General features: G+C 40.5%; 1 protein-coding gene across 1 annotated transcript in view; it reads right to left on the reverse strand.

Annotated features, from left to right (window-relative positions):
• Positions 1-21,055, reverse strand: part of SEMA3A (semaphorin 3A) — a gene marked incomplete at its 3' end in the record, with an annotated part of 171,668 nt that overhangs the window by 48,471 nt on the left and 102,142 nt on the right. The window contains exons 5-6 of the mRNA XM_082309095.1: positions 20,018-20,111; positions 9,121-9,240 (exon numbers count right to left, since the gene is read on the reverse strand). Of these exons, the coding sequence (XP_082165221.1) occupies positions 9,121-9,240; positions 20,018-20,111 (214 nt within the window). The remainder of the gene's footprint in view (positions 1-9,120; positions 9,241-20,017; positions 20,112-21,055) is intronic.

Here is a 21,055-nt window from a genome sequence, read left to right on the forward strand (position 1 = left end):
TAGAAACAGCGTGGAGGCTCAGGAAGTGTCTCTAATACCCTTTAGAGGCTCAGTCCCTGGTGTCTCACACGACTGTACAAAGAAAACTTCTTAAAACAAAGCCATCTTATGTCTCTCTTTAACACAGACTAAAACATTGCCAAACAATTTTGCGTCTGAAGCTGTGTATTTCATTAAATTCAATGCAATTCACTCAGCACTCTCCATTTTTGTGTGGCTGAAACCTCTAATTCTCCCCCCACTGCCCTGCGGCCAGCATGCTCTAGTCACATCACACTTAACCTTTGCCTTGGCTTCTCAAAAAAGAATTTGTTTCACTCTATTCACGGCTTCAACAGTTTGGCAAACTGCACTTGAGTGCCGCGCTGGGCCTTTATATTGAACACACTAATCTGATTGTTTTTCCACTCTACAAACTTTGGGTCAACAATCAAGCTGCTGCCAGAAACTAATTAATTTGCAAACAGGCCCCATTTTCACAGGGGGAGAGCTTTTGAAACCTATGTCAGCAGAGCTGGTCACACCATGGTGACATGCATTGTCATGGCATCCACTTTTCTGGGTAATTCTCCTCACTAATTTTTCACCACACACATGAACTCAAATTACCCAGTCAACAGTAAATCTCTATTGAATGCCCACCAAACCCTGAGCGTGGTGGCCTGAGAAGAGGAAATTGGTATTGACAGGGTCAACACTCATTAAATTGATGGTTGGAGCAGAAGAGAAAAAAAAAAACCAACACAAGAACATAACAAAAAGATTCAGATGTATGTCATATCCCAGTGAAGGGGGCTGTAACAGACCCATTCCAGCTTTGTTTAAATCAATTAGTATTCTGCTGTGTGACTCCCTACAAGCAGATTTCTGCTTAACTTTTCTTGAAAAACTGGTTAGTTACTTTTGTGAACAGGAAAGGAGGCATAATCTGGTAGCTAAAAGTCACTGTTTTCCAAGCATCAGACCTGTGATGGGCCCTCATAGAGATCTCAGAGATCATGGGAAACCTACTTGAAACTGCAAGGCCTATAACACATAGGCTTTATCTTCGGCATCCTGACACCTAATCTGAACTTTCCTTTTCCTTAAGCTGATTTGGATCTGTGAAAAAATAATAATTACAAAGAAACCCATGTTGTGTAATTTAAAGTGGGGCTTACAGCAAAAGCAAAGCAAAGTGCAGTCTTAGAACCTGAACACTACACCTGTCCTGGACAAATTACCTTTTTTTGTCTATTGAAATTCATCTCCAGGGCAAAGGAGAGGCTTCCTGTGAACTGATGCATGTGAGTAATGTGTTTATATTTCCACATATATGCATAGATAGATATGGTCCTTTTAATTATATATTAACTGAAAGCACTACACAAAGCTTTCTAGTAGAGATTATTGCCACAGCTACCACTGCTTGAGTTATATACTGCGTTCATTGCCTTCTTATGTGAACAGACCATCACTTTACAAAGCTGTCCATTGCCAACTCTACAAGCTATCCATTGAAATAAATACATACAAATAAACAATCCTTCTTAGTTAAAAAAAAAAAAAAAAGCTTTCTAAAGAACATAGAATATCACTGGGACTACTGGTAATCAGACAATTGCTGGTGTTTACTGTTCAGGGCGAGAAGGGTACAGAGCTGGAGACATCCAGGATCGAGTGTGACTCCTGGAGTGTACTCAAGCAGCAGGGTTTTTACACAGCTCCTACTGCTGGAGGTGGCAGATGAGACTCAGATTTGTTTATCTAAAGCTATGTCTATAAAAAGCAACTCACCTGGGTCATCAAATTTGATTCTGAACACCCAAGCATGATCACTCGAGTTGCCCTGTACAGCCAGGTGCACTGATTTATCTGCTTCTAGCATCTAGCCAGAGCTTGTACTGGCTCATTTGTCCAATTTCTTGCCCAGAAAAGTTAGAGCATAGGTGATGGGAAAGGCTATACTCTCAGATCTCTCCCTGACATGAAGCTCACCAGGGGCAAGCTCACTGGGTCGTTGAGCTTATATCATATTCACCATTGACATAAAACCCCTAAAATTTAGCAATGCTAAGGCACATCACCAATAGATCAGTTCAGTGTACATGAGTGAGTATAGATCCCCAAGCTGGCAATCACTTCCAAGTCTCTGTTTAAAGAGAGACTATGCACTGATCTGTTTGGGACTGGGATCATATCCCACAGTTCTTGTTTTGAGAGCTATGAACATTTTTCCTAAAACTGTACTACATCCACAGACAAACTTATCTGGTCTCCAGTGGAAACAGTGCACAAAGCACTCTCAGCTCCTCCCTTATTTTTGATCTTATATGCTCTATAAAGAGAGTCACACTATGAATTGCAGCAAAGCATGGTTTCTAATCTACAATCCTGGCTATTATTTTTTGGTGTGGATAATAAGGCTGACCAAGCTAAAATCCATAAATGAGTCCACGGTTAACCATGTAATATACACATATCCTAAGTCAGGTGCTCCTGGACTAATTTGTATCCTAACTTTCCCAAGCATACTGTGGCTATATCTCAGACCAATATGTTTACTGATGCAAGTCTTTTTGCCCCAGGTCGTATTCTCCAGAGTGTCAGGAAGTTCTCAAAATGCACAGTCAAACCAGGGGAATATCCTCTTCTGCTTCATCTTTCCTATCCGCTTTTTCCACTCCAGCCTCAAAACTTATTCTTTGGCTACTTTTACCAATTTTTCATACCTAAACACAACAAAATCTCATCCACAAGACTGAAATTTAATGAAGAAAATGACCTAATCCTAGACTATGGGGGGTCGCAGGGCAGTGGGGGGAGAGAGACAGAGAGAAGATCTATTTCCTAGAAGAATTTAAAATAATTTAATTCACGCCACTTGATGGGAGATTATAATTTTTCTGGTTGTCTTTACCCACCATCTTCATGATCTTTCTCACATCCAGAGGAACCATAAAGCACATTCTCTAATTGCTACTTGGTCTTTGATTTCTGAATCAAAAGCTTCTCTTTGTATAAAGATACAGGGAGCAGTTATCAGACAGGATGAGTCAACTGGCTCAAACACATGAGTATCTTCTGATCAAGTATTCAGCTGGACTTATGGCTTCTTGAGTTGTACCCATTTCAGGTCAGTGACAGTATAAATGTCAAGTAATACCATTAACAAAGAAGTGATTATTTTGTGATTTCAGAAATTCTACATTTCTTCCAAGAGAAAAAGAACGGGTTGCAATAAAAATGTATAAAGAAAAGACTTGCTAGATTGCAATGAGAAAAACAATTTAAAATTCATATTCAATCCCTCAAATTTGGATCTACAGACTTAAGAGAGAAAAAAACCCTGTAAATTGAGTTGGTATGCCATTCTGTTCACATTATTATGCCACCGTCACCATAGTTTCTGAGTACTTCCTAGCACTCTGTTAGGTGACATTAGCATTTGTCACACATGGAATTTATCACTGTGAAATTATTTATTACTATTCTTAGCAATGAAGATAATGGGAATGGGGGTGGGAGAGTGTATTGAGTGAGAAATGAGACTTGCATATATGGACTTGTTTTGTTCCTGCAAGGGTTGGAGTTGTTCGTGCCTGTACAGGCAGTGGTGGGAAAGTGTGGGACCCAGTCCACACTACAGCCTGCATGACAGGAGATATCGGCTGACTAATTTGGTTCAAATACAGAAATGCATATTTTAAGCGCAAGAGATCCTTGCGTGGAAAAAAAAAAACAAACAAAAGGACAACAACAACAAAAAAACACACAAAAAAAAATCCCCTCACTGTTTTCACTGGTAAGGTTGTTTAAATATGCCCTTGTAAACTTATGGGAATGCAGACCTGGACAGACGACAGTCTACTCACTGCAGTCCCTTGCAATGTCAGGCAAGCGTGCTATATGGCAATACATAAAACGTTATCTAAGTTCCTCTTAAACTCAGCTAGGCTGCCTCACTGACTACTTCTATTGGGCAGTTTTTTCTAATTTCATCCTCCCCATGGTTTAAGACTTCTAATTTGAAGACTGAATATATTCATATGAAGTTCATACCCTGTTGTTTGTTTTTTTTTCAATGTCTTCTATTTAAATAGCTCTTGCTGGAGATTTATTGTATTTGTAACATCCATCACCTCCTTTCTCCAAGAATATCTCAGATGTCCTTTATTAAATAACCCCCAGGTACCAGAACGGTTGGGTCCTGTCTATGCTGGCAGGTCAGCCATTTTCCACATCTGCTTCCCTTTGGTGGCATGTATTTTACTGTCTTCTGTATATCTGGATTGGGAATGTGTAGGAGGTGAGCTGGAAAGTGGGAAACTATGAAGAAATTTAGGGACAAGGGAGTGGCCCAGAAGAGGGGGGCACATTTAATACATTTTTATTAGAGAGGTAAAAATCCTATAAACTAGCTGTAATCTTGTCTTTCTCTTGCCCTACATTCCTCTACTGTGCAATACATATATATTCAAAATTATGTGTGTATGTTGCCAGTGCTGGGACATCCTACATAAGCGGAAACAACGTAAAGAGATGGCTAAAGTTCTGTATGAATGCCAGGAGAGTATCAAGTCCATGTTTCCTGCCTTGGAGCCTGTGAAATTTAAGAGGGCATTTTCTTTTTTATTGAACAGTCGCTCAGCTTCTATTATTCTCAGCTGTTTATGTAACCGTAAAGTAAAGATTACCAAGGACAATAACCGCAGGGGACTAAGCACAGCTACTACCCCACTTTAAAAATTAAGCCATGGAAAGTATGCTAAAATAATATCATAGAGCTAGTTTAAACCCATAAAAAGCAAGGAAATTCCAAGGCAAGGCTGGAAATCCAGACTGACAGTCTCTCTTAACCCCAGGTCTAGTAAAGAGGGTGAGTGAGGCCCCTCCCTTTTCTGGGGTGCAAACCAGATTCATAATACTACCTTAATGTAGCTTTTGTGATCTAATTTCCTTTCAAATCTTCTGCAGCCCAACTCTGTTTTGCTTTTAAAATAAATGTTTATGGTTATTCATTTTACAAAATGTTAACAATTTAAGGCCAGATCCCCTTTGCTCAAGTCAGGGAAGATGAGAGCAGCTCCAAACTTTCCTTCCACTCCCCTAATCTTCAGCTTGAAAACTGCCTTCAGTACATTGCTTTTGAGTTGCTTAGCATTTGCTGTGGTACACTGCACTCCCATTTCTGCCTTCTTGCCTCCAGCCATGCCCTTAGCCCTTGCATGAACGCTGCTGCGGAGGGTGTAGCGCAAACGCCGCGTGTCGTTCACCAGGGAACTCCCTAGTACCAGGGGAAGACGCTCCGACCTGCTCAGGCCTCCTACTCATTTCTTTTTATTGCTGAAGAAGTTCATAGAAGCAGGACCTGATCTACACTTTCTTGAAATAGCACTAGCTTCTGATGGCTCTGAACTATAAGAGGCAATGGCACATTTAAAGGGAAACATGATTTTTGCCTACAGGCAAGTCTCTGTAAGATGTATGTGTAACATCAAAGCCTTTGCTCCTTATAGTAAAGCTGGACAGGAGGTGTTTTTTCAATTTCAAGATTTTTTCTGAGAGTTCAAAACTATTCTTGGCCCTCACTGGAACCAACTACGACTGTCAAAGCTTTTTGAGCAGAGAAACTCCATGCACTTAACAGAGAAGCCAATAACGTCCAGGGTGAACATGCACATGGCTTATAACAAAGTACATGATTCAGTCTGGGGCACTGAACTATGGCTTTTCATATCCAAGATTCCTTGCCTCAGCACCAATGTATTTTGCTGTGTTTTTGCAAATGCCTCCATGTCACATCTGGCCAACACTGTATCAATAATTAAATATACACTGCTACAGCGACTGATGTATGGTTCCCTACCTTCTAGATGAATGCCCCAACTACATGGCTATAGAATCAGTCTCCCTTGCTTTATTTGGCTTGGTGACTGTTTAATTATTTATACAAAACAAAATGTCTGTAAAAGCCTGTGAGTATTTAATATCTTTAAAAGACTTTAAAAGTCTTTAAGAGCTGCTGGTCAGCACCTTCCCTTGGGCCGGGCACAGTTCAAAGCTCTCTTCCCAGCAACATTTAACTTCTTACGAAAGGCGGAGCATCTCCAAAAAGTGACTGTGTGATCTCTGTAGGAACTCTGCATTCATACTAAAATACAGAAAACTTTACCACTCCGTGCAATGTTGTCCTACTTTTAAACCAGTTCAGGATGATATTTAAATTCTAGGAAAAGTTTGCAAGCTCTTAATGTCATCTTCTCTCCATTTTTGGTACCAAACAGCCGTGTTTTCTGCACCCTGTCAGCTCTGACCTTAGCCTTAGTTTGGGAAAAGCAGTTTCAAGTTCCTGCTCTGAACGAAGTAAACATTAGCAAGGACTTATAATGGGTTGTCTCACCATCTAGCTATTAAACTCCGAGGGCATGAGGATTTCTCTTTGTGAGTTTGATCAGAACTACTGTTCTTATCCAGATTTCAGTATATGTCCATTAGAATAATGGTTTTTAACCTGAGGCTAAGCACACTGTAGAAAGCAACTAGAAAAGCAAACCCACCACTACATAGCAATCCATGTCTTTACTAAAAAATGTATAAAGCTCTGCAAACTTAAGGTTCAAAACTAATTTATACAGATCTTTAAGAAAGCAGAGTACACCTCATCCTTCAATAAGAGCTTATTTCATTAAAAGTATATCCACTTTAAATACATGCAAACACAAAGCTTCTTTTATAATTATATTTAAAAAAGACAAATCACAAAAGAAAAAAAATAATCAAAGGACTGGCATGTCTGCAGAGTTTAAAACCCAAACAGTTACCATTTTTGGATTTCCCTGTTAGATGCTGAAATTGGGAGTACTGTGTGGAAAGGCTGCCAGGACCTTATCACTGGGAAATTAACAGTGAAGTCTTAGAGCCTTTAATAGGAACGTTGTAGTGCAGATTTTAAGCCAACCTTTCCATATTAGGAATGTAAACTTATTAAGTTGCAATGGAGAGAGAAATTTAAAAAATGTATTTAAAGATCATTCTTTATTAAATTATAGACAGTTATGAGAATAATTTCTAAAGGCCTCAGTTTGATTCTTACCTTTTTAAAGTTAGCTTGAAACTTTCCATACAGGAATATAGTGTAAGAACTACACGTAGAGTTGAAAATCATCTTCACCCTGTGCTACAATAAATGCTGCCTTTCTACTTTTATGCTCATTTTGGACGACACTTTAATTCTAGAGAGCTTGAGGTTCGTCAGCTCTTTATATCCAACTGTCTTCTCCTCTCCATCTTGAACACAAAGCAGTTGTGGTTTCTGCACCCCGTCAGATGTAACCTTAGTGCTAATTTGGGAAAAGCAGTTCTCACATTTAGTGCTGAAAGACTGATAACCGAATCCACAAAGGAAAGACACATTTTCAGCGATGAAGTACAGGGGCTGTGGACAATGGCTGTGCTTTCCCACTGCATAAATCCTCCTGACTCAGCTGTCATTGTGCAAATCTACTGCACGAAAGCAGATTTTGCTTGCATGATTGGTCTTTATGTCATCATGACTATCATAACAAAAGTGGGTGTTGTGTTATCTTTAACATATTATTACTCCACCAGGTACCAAGATAGACGGATATGTCTGTAACCCTTGTACTTTGCTGTCTCTTGAAGTCCAGAAATCTTGTCTATTATTACAATAAAATAAACAAATGAATAATATTTCTGGGTTACTGGGCAAGCACAGCCTGTGGAACTGAAATGTGATAGACCTGAATCTGTCCTCACAGCAGTCCGCATGAATTATGGCAAAACTAAATTTAACAGGACAAAAATCAAATTCATACAACTTGTTATATTAAAATACAGATTCATACAACTTGTCATATATACGTTTATCTGATACGTATATCTAATGCATATATCATATATGGAGTTTACCCAACCTGCAATAGCACTTCATGGTTTTAATTATGAGTCAGGGATTGGTTTTGTCATGAATTGTATATACAGCTAATATGATAACCAGTGTGACACTAGAAGTTCCTGACTGTAGCTAATATGAAACTGTGTTGTTAAAACATAGTCTGCTTTTAAACATTAAAAATTTGCGTGAACAGTTTGCACTAAATTGCAAACCCACATAAGAAAACCTGGACCTCAGCACAGACATAAATAATGTGGCTAGGAGTGAAAAATATCTAAGAACAAAATACTCTGTGAATTCAAAAACAGGAGTGCAGATGCAAGCAGTGTGTACAGCAAAAGTGGCTAGTCAACTCTTCAAAAATTAAAATATAAATTAACTCAGAGTAACTACAGTTAGCATTACTGGCTCACTTAAATCAAATGTCAGCTTTTTCAAATGATGAATTCTCATTTCCAAAATGCTCATATCCTTGCATAGCTAAAGCCAAGTGTAATTCCATTTAAGTTATTGGAATTTTGTCTTCAGTAGAACTTGGACGGAGTACTCAGATGCATTTTAAAGTATTTTGGTACAGGAAGCCAAAAACAGATTTTCTCTGAAACTATCCCTCTCTCCCCATACGTGCAAACGACCAGCTACAGGACTGATTAGTAATATGCATACAACAATGGAAGCTATTCTGCCTTGTTAAACTATTGAATATTTTCAAACCCAGTAGTTTGGAATACTCAGGATCCTTTTCACTTTTCTCAAACTATTAACAACTCTGGCCGGCTCAGGAAGCTCTGCTGATTCACTTTCTGCTGGACTTTGGTGGCCAGTGTCAGATTCCCTTAATCCAGCCAAAAATTAAAGCCTGTACAAGGCACAGTCCTGCCCAAGGCTCCGTAGCTACTTTGTGCTGACGTGTGGCTGATGCCTCCAGAAGCCTTGAGCTTCTATCCAACTTGCACCCTACAGCAATCTGCTCCTGTGGCAAGACTGTGTTAGCCATAGTGTCTGTATGTGTTTTAAATTTAATCACACTCCACAAATCTCAATGTAATTAAAACAAAAATGCTTCTTTATAAATCACTTTTGATTAGTTTAACTGGTTTAAGACAAAATTCTGCTCCAAATAAAAGAGGGGTGTATATGTCACAGATGTTGCTAGAACGAAGCTGTGTGCTAGTCTTTAATGGCTACATGAACGAAACCGGATAAATGTACATTTTACATACCATTTAGCCACCGGGAGTCATGCTGCTCTGTTCTGATTGGATGATGATGCCCCAGAGTTCGGAAAATGGCAAAGTCCCTGCCCATGAAGTCTGCCGCTGTGCCAGAGTACAGTTCTCCATCTGTGGGAGGACGTAATTGTAAGCAACATTTCTCAATTTTCCAGTCATGGTAAGTCAGAGAAAGCTGTCAGTCCTATGTTTATATTACGCTAATAGGGATAATGAGAAAATTACAAAGCAATAAGCCATGTGCAATGTATCGTCATTGAAAATATATAATTAGACCCACTTTCTCACTGCAGAGCTTAACTGTAACCTCTCTCAAATGAGCTGTATCTCCCGACTGCTAGTGCAGCCACTTTTCACAAATATGTTTGGATTCATAGGCTGGAACAGTGACAGCTTGTACACCTGTCCCTGGCAGGCAGTAGTATGCAGCCCCCAAAAAAACCTACCTAACTGTGAAGTTACTCTGTTTTGAACAGGAATTTGGACTGGAGACCTCCAGAGGTTCCTCCCAACTTACTGGGTTTTTGTGACTCTGTATTGGGAATTGGAGATTCCAGCTCATTCACTCTTGGTTCAGAAAGTCATTAAGTCCCTTGAATTTTTCATACAGAAAATGTCCTTTGGTTGATCTTTGGGTTTGTTTTGCCTTTTTTTTTTCCCCTTCTTTTTTTTCTCTGAAAACAGCATCTTCTACAGGAAAGACAGAACATGCCTTTCTCCTCCTGCCACCTTTGTAACTGTGATACTGGCAAAGGGCAACAGCTAAGGGAGAGAATAAATGAGATCATTCCATGCTACCTTGACCCCACGCATATCACAGTGAACAAGTGAATTAAAAATTGACCTATGATACTTCAGTCCATAAATGGCACATATATAGCCTAGCTGGAGAAGAAACTCATAATATTAGAGTCCCAGTGTGCCCCTCCTCATCCAGCTAGAAGTATCACAGAGAAAAGAAAGACATAGTCTAAATTCAAGGGACCAGGTCAAGTTAAATACCTGCCAACTGGTAAGGAGAATAATAATATTAAGTACATAGCAATCAGTCAGGCCCACGGAAAACAACCAGGGATCAAAGAACAACACGTATCTTTCTGGCATTAATGTAGAGCTTGTTCATGAAATTACTCTGAATTCAAATTGCTAAAAATGCATTTTTTAGGACTGTGCCCTTTTATACCCGTATGTGAAATGAGACACCCTACCCTCTATTTTTAATATGGAATTAAAAAGTATTATTCCTTCCAACTGCTATTTTCAAGCTACCCATTGTAAATGGGTTTTCTGTGAAAAAGACAAGTTTGAGGATAAAATAACTCTTTAAGCTAAGGTAATAAATTTTTCATGGTCATGATGAACTCTACCATATCCTCATTTCAAAACATCCTTTAGGAACAAGTTCATCATTTTCATGGCAATTGTAGATAAAATTGTAGATATTTCCATAGTGGGACAACCATGTCCAAGCATGCCTACTGGATATCACTGGCAACTTTTCCCCAGAACACTGACACCATGAAATTATCAATTGAACCTACAGTGGCTCTGTACCATATGGTAGCCATGAAAGTCAGGATGGGTGAAAACATGATAGCAGAAAGGCGTGGAATTGAATGAATTCACAGCAGAGATTAGAAGCAAATAGACCAGTCATGCCCAGCAGGAGGTGTAATCAGAAGTAAAACAGAACAGCATATCATTAATTAACAATTTATCATTCCTCTGTGTCATTTTTGACTTTTTTTTAAAGGGGAGACAATCACTTAATTATAGTGATTATTATGTACAGGGTATGCAGCTGAGATTTTAAAGAACATAAAACCTTTTTGCTTGTGAAAAAGGCTTTGATGCTGTGCTTAACCTTTCTTTAACCTTATCTTCATTTTCTTGTCTTTCAGTCCCTAGTGAGTTCTGATAAATCAATATGAATCAAAGGGGGAAAGAAAAAAACAACAAGCTCTATTTTGCTTCCTAGTTATCAGCAGATCTAAAGGACAATCAAGAAAGAAAAAAATTCTATATTTAATACATTATTAAAATTAAAGTAGACATAGCTCAAAAACTCATGAAAATTATATATTTGTAATATTTATAAATGTAAGGTTTTTTGGCACCTCAGCTTCTAACTCAATATATAAACACCAGTGAAAGTAACGTATCTTCCAGATTTGACTTAATTCAACTCAAGACTATTTCATGCTACTAGGCTCTTGTGGCTGCTACATTTTTGTCAGTGGTGATAGTGTAAAAGTTTTGCCAATGATGGGCTTCAGCATGTTCCAAAGGAGAAAGACTCTGTAGGAAACTAGCTGACCTTTCTTTGCTTGCTACTACAGCCCCTCCAAGTTTCAGTATACCTAGACCAATGCCTGCAGTTTGAACTGATTTGCTGTAGTCATGCCAATTTTGGCTTCGCCCAGATAGAAATACCAAGGAATATCATTTATTTTTGTAAAGCTTTAGATGATAATTTTTGCTAAATTCAGGGTGAGCCTTAAGTCATGTCCCAGATATGCACATCCTTTGAGTTAGTACTGTTCAAAAGCTATATGAGGATTTTGCCTCCTGTCTAGATAGAAGTATATTCATCTTTGTTTCCCTATGCAGACCTTCTTTTGGACTGAACTTTACTCATTGCTGGTCTAGAAAATGATTCTTTTATGTCATGGATAGCATTCACTTTGCTGTTTCTGTTGTCAGTAGTTTTAAAAGCAGTTTTCATTAACTTTAAGAAGAAAGTGGAAATGAACAGTTTGAAAATTGACAAACATTTCTCAAGGGGAAAGAATGAAGAGGGGAAAAAAAAAAAAGTTGCCACTTTTTATTTCCAGCCCAGCAGCATAAAGCAATGACTGTCCAGAACAAGCTGGTGGCCCTTGGTCATTTGCATAAGAAAAAGCTCTATGTTTTGGACACAAACCACTTTATTCTAAAGGAGCAGCATGTTGACATATGAATGCAAACAGAAATGCATGTTTTGACTTTACTAAATAAAGAGACAACAATTAAAGCCCGTAGTAATATTTTCCTGGGGGAGGAATCATTTTCCTACATACTGTACATAAGCAATATGAAACTGTGAACACCTCCCCAAGTTCATTAGATGCAAAGTTGTTAAAACCTAAGCAGTATACATTTATTTGCTGAATTGTTTCTATTCAGCTTTTAACGAAGACTGCATTCTTAAAAAAAAAAAAAAAAAAATTGGAGAGTATGGAAGTGTAAGCTTCCTTTTTGAAAGAAATAAGAAAGTTGAATGGATGGGGAATATAGGCAAAACCAAGCCTTGCATGTCCTGATTGCTTTCACTGGTAAAAGGGTTCCCAAATGAAACCTGCTGTCCTTGGTTAGTAGGTTTATTCACTAAAGTTAAGATTTTCAGACATACATAGTACTGGATTGACTTCATTCCTTTTAAAGTCAACAACTAAATCTTCCCAGAAAGTAGAATAAGCTCTAAAATCCTGAAAGTCATATGTACTTAGTAGTTAATTTCTAACAAATAAGACAGTAAAGTTCTTCCTTGGTGAGAAGCCACTGTATTTCAGATCATGTTGTTCCTTATTTGGGAGTATTAAGGCACCTAAACTGATTTAAAAAATAATAATAACTAAAAAAATTGGAACCTCTTTTTAAAAAAAAAAAAAAAAATCAGTGATACACAGGAACATAAATAGCTTTGAGGATTCTGGATCATCAGAGCTTTTGAAAATCCCAAAGGGTTGTTTCCTGAAGAGTAACTGACTGACAATGGGACAACACTGTCTCCTTCTCTGAGGTTTTTTCAACTATCCCAATACAATTGCTTTAGACTAATACATTCAGTGATAATTTTCTCCTGTCATTGCATTCTTTGAAAACCCTGCTGCCTCTCATTTTCCTCCTGCCCTGGAATACACACGAGTGCTGCCCAGGGACTGCTTAGTCTCTACATTTTCACACACTAGCCCACTGGAATGGAGATTGGTTAGTTAGCAGCACATAGATGGGAATGGCTGAATGATGTCTTACAGTACTAGGAACTAGTTATATCATGTTCCCAGTTGGCATTTACTTTAGAGTAGAATAGCAATAACTACCTTTAATGAACAACTCTTAAAAAAATAATGAAAAATGTTTGCAGGTGGATGGAACAAGGAATGTATACTGGAAAAACACTGGAACAATTTAATAATGATGAACTGTTTGTTTTGGTTTTGGGTGTTTTTTTTCAAATACTGTTGATTTTTTTTTTTAGGAGAGGGGGAAAACTGAAGATCCTTTTTATGCTTATAAGTGTTTCTTTCAGCTGAAATATAAAATAAGAATCCTTTAATAGCACTAATGGCTATTAAAGATCTTAGGTTACTTTTTGCAAACTAACCTTGGTGTTTTGCCCAAATTCCAGCTTGGGCAATTACATTTCACTTACCTAAGATTTACCTTCTAGTTACAGAGTCAAGACATACTCTCCTTCCACACTTTGCAAAATCTGTTCGGTGTTTCTGATGAATAACAGAGGTTATTTTTCCCTCCTGTATTTAACCACATAAATTACGCCTATTTCTCAGCCTTCTTTTATCTTCCTGATAGTTACATTGTGTTACTAATTATAACATTGCATTTTAATGAGTGCTGGGTAATTGTTTTACACAGTTGCCCTCTTGAACCTAAGATAAACCACAGTTGCTTGTGAAGACAAATAATTCTGGGGCCAGGAGTAGCTGAGCTATCATTCAGCTCAGGAAAAGGGAAGAAGCAGTCCATCCATGTTCTTCTTGGTGTGAGGCACTTGTGGTCAAGAGGCTCCTCTGGCCTTCATAGACCTTCACTGCCACCTACTTCAGAGAGCCGTTGGACCAAACCTCTCCATGCAGTCATCAGTCGGACAGTTCATTCCCTGTTCCTCACTTATTTTGGGGGAGGGCAATTATTTTCCCTTGGGTCATCACTTCACCATAAAATTTATGCTTTTTTGGCAATGATAAGAGTAAGTTATTGTGAACCAGTGGTGAATCTGGTGTACACTTTCTGAAGTAAATGCAACATTATAATCAGTAACGTAATATGACTGTGAGGTAGCTATGAGGCAGAGAAGAAAGGGTATTCAGTTCAGGGTGCAGGAATGTTAATTTTAGCTTCACTCTGAGTTTTGTATAAGTTACTGAAGTAGAAATTAGTCACTGGCTTTGAATGTTGAATTTGCGCTATTTTCTATAGTGCTAATACACCCGTGGCTCTAATTGAAGCCTGATTAAAAACAAAATATCATGCTCAGTCTACTGTTTATTAGGAGGAAAAATACATGGAGTGAAAATTATAGTGATAGGGAGTGGGCTCAAGAAAGCAAAGATGTTTAAAGCCATGCAATCTAAGCCAAGGGAAATAAGATAATCATATTTGTGCCGGACTGACTGAAAAAAAAAAAGGAATGTGAAAAGCTAGACGCTGTTGACTTTGTGCAGTTGCATACCGGGTATACCATGTAATACTGGCTTATCATCATTCTCTTTCTTTATTGCATATTAAAGTAAATAGTAAAGCCATTCCCTTGAGAGTAGCTCTGCCACAAATTCAAGTCGCTCCAGGCACTAATTTATACACTGGCCTTTTACACACACATTTTTTTCCTTTCTGTTTGTACAGGGTACAAGTTGGAGCAAGATGTGGATGTATTTCTTGTTTTTCCTGTTAAAAAGTGCATGTCCCCAGGGTAGCTCATCACCTGTGATCATTAGGGGGGTTGAAGATCAGGAAATGAGGCACACTCAAGATGAAATTTTTGTTGCTGTCTATTTTGAATAGATTCATTTAAAAATGTCATGTAAATATAATATGGGTAGCTGGTATGCAAGACCCTAGACTAGCAATATAGACAAAGTCCTGGAGAAGACAGTGTATCTGGTTATGTGTCATTTCCCAAAGACTTCTAACATACGAGAATCTGCAATCTTCTGAAACTATTGTTGTCCCTTGGATTTCAAGTTGTAATAAATTGCCAGAAAGTTACATGTTAAGGATAAAGTGGCTACACCTGGGCAGAGTTGTTACTGAAAGAAGAATTTAATTTGTTTCACTCTTAATTTCTTCTTACAAAACATCTTTTTGCCTTTTTTGTGAAGGAGCAGGAAGAACAATGAACACAATTCAATTAGATAACTTAAATCAATTAGATAAATTCAATCAATTGGATTAGTTCAATTAGATTAACACAGTCCAGGTGCTCTATACTTACATATTCCATGCAATTAAGTATTACTAATTCAAAAATACTTAATTTATTGAAATCTCTCTGTTCTGGCGAGGAGTTTAATTATATTCACTGTTGGATAGATCTCTTCAGCTGAAACATCATCTTAAGGCCTAGACCTGTGAATGCTTGTGTATCTCCAGCTCACATGCAGGTACAATTGGGTGACAGACCTTCCTTGGCAGCAAAACTCATGTAAGAAATTACTTATTCCTACTCTTGCTTTGCTCTCAGCTCTGCTGGTGCAACAGTCAGTGAGGCCAGCCTGTGAACTATTAAAATACCTCCAGAGTCACCTAGCTCTGGGGAGGAGAAACACTTTGCAGAATCAAGGTCTTACAGAGGTATAAAGTGGCTCTTGTGATACTGGATTCTTGGTTTACACACACCTTGTTTTTCAAGACACCTGCGTCAACACCCAAAAACTTGCCCACTGGCACACACAGAAGGGAGCGAGGCCAATAATGCAGAAGAATGGACGGTTGCAACAGCAAGGACCAGCAGGAGGAAGACTTCCCCCAAAGCCTAAGGTGCCCTTGCAGAACCGCTTCACTGCTCTGCAGACTGAAGAGGAAAGACTCATCACACCAGGAGAGACGCTGGCGCTGAGCAAGGCAGCCCGATCTGCTCCCTGTATAACAACCAGCGCAACTAAGAAAAGGCGATGGGTGGTAGTAGTAGGCGACTTGCTTCTGAGAGGTATGGAGGCACCCATGTGCCGACTGATGCACTCTCTAGAGAGGTGTGTCGCTTACTGCGGGCTCTTATCAGGGATGTCACTGAGAGACTACCAAGCCTCGTACAGTCCACTGACTATTATCCACTGCTGTTGTTTCATGTGGTCACCAGTGATACAGCCAGGAGCAGTCTGAGGGGTATCAAGGATTACCGAGCCTGGCAGAGGTGGAAGGGACTCTGGAGCGCAGGTAGTTTTTTCATCAGTCCTCCCAGTCAAAAAGAAAGGGTTTGAAAGGGCCAGCCGAATCTGGCAAATCAACAAATGGTTACAGGACTGGTGCCACAGCCAGGGGTTCAGCTACTTAGACCATGGCACTCGCTTTGACAAAGCTGGTCTGCTAGAGGCTGATGGGGTCCCTCTGCCAGAAGGGAAGAGCATCTTCGGTCATAGGCTTTCCAAGCTGGTGAAGAGGGCTTTAAACTAAAGTTGCCAGTGGAGGAGAACCTTATCCATCCCACTCCTCCCAGTTTGATGTCAGTGCCAGCAATAGATGCCCAGAGCCTGGAGAAGGATCACAGGTCAGCAGGAGAGCACCTGAAGAGTAGCACAAAGGAATTCCAGCCACTCCAGCCAGTAAGTCAGCTTCACCGGGGCCCAACTTAAATGCCTTAAATGCAAACGTACATAGCATGGGGAATAAACAAGAGGAGTTAAAGACGTGTGCATGCCTGCAGGGGTATGGTCTTATTGGCATCATGGAGACTGATGGGATGGCTCCTATGACTGGAGTGTTGGAATGGAAGGATACAGGCTTTTTAAGAAGGACAGGCAGGGGAGATGAGGAGGGGGTGTCGCCCTCTATGTCAGTGATCAGCTCAAGTGCATGGAGTTCCACCTGGGGATGGATGAGGAGCCCACCAAGAGCTTATGGGTCAAGATTAAAGGGAGGGCAGGGACAGGTGACATAGTAGGGGTCTGCTACAAGCCAGCTGATCAGGAGGACCGAGCGGATGACGCCCTCTATTGACAGACAGGAGCAGCCTCATGTTCACAAGCCCTGGTCCTCATGGGGGATTTCAACCACCCCGATATCTGTTGGAGGGACAACACAGCAGGGCAAGCAATCTGGGAGGTTCCTGGAATGGGTTGATGATAATTTCCTTCTCTAAGTGATAGAAGAGCCAACAAGGAGAGGTGCTATGCTGGACCTTGTTCTCACCAACAAGGAGGGGCTGGTGGGGAATGTGAAGCTCAGGGGCATCCTTGGCTGCAGTGACCATGAAATGGTGCAGTTCAAGATCCTTGGGGCAGTGAGGAGGGCGCACAGTGAGGTCACTACCCTGGACATCAGGAGAGTAGACTTTGGCCTCTTCAGGGATCTGCTTGGTAGAGTACCATGGAATAAAGCCCTGGAGGGAAGTGGGGCCCAAGAAAGCTGGTTGCTATTCAGACTTCACCTCCTCCAAGCTCAGGAGCAATGCATCCCAACAAAGAGGAAGTCAGGCAAAAATGCCAGAAGGCCTGCATGGATGAACAAGGAGCTCCTGGACAAACTCAAACACAAAAAAAGAAGCCTACAGAGGGTGGAAGCAAGGACAGGTAACCCGGCAGAAACACAGAGAAATTGTCCGAGCAGCCGGGGATCACATTAGGAAAGCTAAAGCCCCGATAGAATTAAATCTGGCCAGGGACGTCAAGGGCAACAAGAAAAGCTTCTATAGGTATGTTGGTGATAAAAGGAAGACTAGGAAAAATGTGGACACTCTCCGGAAGGAAACAGGAGACCTGGTTACCTGCAATATGGAGAAGGCTGAGGTACTCGATGACTCAGTCTTCACTGGCAAGTGTTCAAGCCACACCGCCCAACTTGCAGAAGGCAAAGGCAGGGACTGCGAGAATGAAGAACTGCCCACTGTAGGAGAAGATCGGGTTTGAGACCATCTAAGGAACCTGAAGGTGCACAAGTCCATGGGACCTGATGAGATGCATCTACGGGTCCTGAGGGAACTGGCGGATGAAGTTGCTAAGCCACTATCCATCATATTTGAGAAGTTGTGGCAGTCCGATGAAGTTCCCACTGACTGGACAAGGGGAAACATAACCCCCATTTTTAAAAAGGGAAAAAAGGAAGACCCAGGGAACCACAGGCCAGTCAGTCTCACCTCTGTGCCTGCAAGATCATCGAGCAGATCCTCCTGGAAACTATGCTAAGGCACATGGAAAATAATGAGGTGATTGGTGACAGCCAACATGGCTTCACTAAGGGCAAATTGTGCCTCACAAATTTGGTGGCCTTCTATGATGGGGTTGCAGCGTTGGTGTATAAGCAAAGAGCAACTGATGTCATCTACCTGGACTTGTGCAAAGCATTTGACACTGTCCCGCACGACATTCTTGTCTCTAAATTGGAGAGACATGGATTTGATGGATGGACCACTTGGTGGATAAGGAATTGGCTGGATGGTTGCACTCAAAGCCTTGCAGAATGGTTTAGCACTGAAATTTAAAAACTGCATAAATTCATGTTTGGTTTTCTAAGCTGAAGAGTAAGAGGCTAATAAATTTAATAGCTAGAATGAGAAGTCAGTCTGATCCTTAAGTACACCACTAGAAATAGATGTGAAAACAAAATTTTTATTTTCTCCCTGGCCAGGCCATTAATTCTCTCTTGACTGTGCTTTGTTTTCCTCATCTATGAAGTGGAGACACTGAAACCCCCTCTCCGCATGGAATCCAGTTTAAACTGGTCGCACTCAAAGAATTGCAATCAATGGCTCAATGTCCAAGTGGAGACCAGTGATGAGTGGCGTTCCTCAGGGGTCGGTATTGGGACTGGTGCTGTTTAACATCTTTGTTGGTGACATGGACAGTGGGATTGAGTGCACCCTCAGCAAGTTTGCCAACAACACTAAGCTGTGTGGTGTGGTCGACACGCTGGAGGGAAGGGATGCCATCCAGAGGGAACTTGACAGGCTGGAGAGGTGGGCCCATGTGAACCTCATGAAGTTCAACAAGGCCAAGTGCAAGGTCCTGTACGTGGGTCAGGGCAATCTCAAGCACAATACAGGCTGGGCAGAGAATGGATTGAGAGCAGCCCTGAGGAGAAGGACTTGGGGGTGTTGCTGGACAAGAAGCTCAACATGACCGAGCCATGTGTGCTTGCAGTCCAGAAAGCCAGCCGTATCCTGGCCTGCATCAAAAGAAGTGTGACCAGCAGGTCAAGGGAGGTGATTCTGCCCCTCTACTCTGCTCTCATGAGACCCCACCTGGAGTACTGTGTTCATCTCTGGGGTCCCCAATATAAGAAGGACATGGACCTGTTGGAGTGAGTCCAGAGGAGGTCTATGAAGATGATCAGAGGGCTGGAGCACCTCTCCTGTGAAGACAGGCTGAGAGAGTTAGGATTGTTCAGCCTGGAGAAGAGAAGGCTCTGGGGAGACCTTATAGCAGCTTTCCAGTACCTGAAGGGGGCCTACAAGAAAGCTGGAGAGGGACACTACAAGGGCATGTAGTGATAGGAGAAAGGGTAATAGCTTTAAACTGAAAGAGGGCAGATTTAGATTAGATCTAAGGAGGAAATTCTTCACTGTGAGGGTGGTGAGGCACTGGAACAGGTTGCCCAGAGAAGTTGTGGATGTCCCATCCCTGCAAGTATTCAAGGTCAGGTTGGATGGGGCTTTGAACAACCTGGTCTAGTGGAAGGTGCCCCTGCCCACGGCAGGGGTGTCAGAACTAGATGATATTTAAGGTCCCTTCCAACTCAAACCATTCTATGATTCCAAGATCATTATGCTCCTTATTTAATGTATATTCACTTTCAAATTGTATTAAAAAATGAAACCACAATGACTTTAGCCTGGAAATAAAATTCATAAAACAAAGCCCTATCATAGGTGCCGCAAGGAGAAAAAAAGCAGAAAACTGTCAATTATTTAAAATGAATGCACGTCTCATTGAACTTGAATTGTGGCACCTACCTACTAAAAGAGAAGCTGTCAGCAGTTTAGGATCATAAGGGCTTTTCCCTCGGCCATTTTCGAAATGTGAATCTTCCATTCTAAAAATGTTGTCCTGTGGGGTGAAGAAAAAGAAAGAAAAAGAAACATTATTTGATGAAAAAAATACTAAAAATAAGTTGAACTAACCAGAGTGCAGTATGTATGATTCATACTGGGTTTTGTGGCTTCAGGGAAGTCAAATTACACTAGGTGAGGATCTGGCAAAAGTGCCGACCTTCTAGTCAGTATTGTGCTGAAGGCTAGTCAAAAGCACAAATACACATGCAGAGCTTGTGTCTCATCTATTCTACTTCAGATGAATTTGCACAGCTTCATTGAATTGTTTCTGCTTTCACTGAGAATATGTCTGAGTAATAGTAACTGAAGAAGCTGGAATTTGAAACTTTTGTCCGAAAAAAGACAAAACCTATTTTTCACTGACTATACTTTTCTGAAATATCCTGCAAGTGTAGATTAATGCATAATGCAATACTAAATTCTGCTTTTCCTAATGTGAGTACTTAGTGACTTAGTGTTTCATGCATCCTCAAATTAAATTTTAACTGCATCAGGAGAGCTTTTTTTTATTTTTCAGTACTACGCAACAAAACTTTTAAAACATACAGGCTGAGGGCAAAGCATATGGGGATATAAACCAAGATTAAAAAGGGCCTCAGTCAACACTAACTCAAATCAAGGTCTAGTAAATCCAAAGCAATGGGCTTTTCAGTACATTTAATTACTTTAATTTTAACTGGGGGACCAAATCTGCCATTCAATTTGAATAGCATTTATCTTACATTTTGCGCTGAGGGTAAAACCAGAATAATAGATGCTTTTTGCAGAGTAGACTTCTACATTGACAGAAGACTTGTGGAGGCCGCACCAAAACCTGAAATTTCCATTTCCCACCTGCACTGTGGTTGATTTGCACTGACACCTAACTAAGTCAAGGAGGCCCAAAACTGGGACAACCCCTACCCCCAAGAGTTTCTCTGGTTACTTAGGCCTTTGCAC

The sequence above is a fragment of the Platalea leucorodia genome (genome assembly GCF_965183815.1).
Source record: "Platalea leucorodia genome assembly, chromosome: 4".
Taxonomy (NCBI): domain Eukaryota; kingdom Metazoa; phylum Chordata; class Aves; order Pelecaniformes; family Threskiornithidae; genus Platalea; species Platalea leucorodia.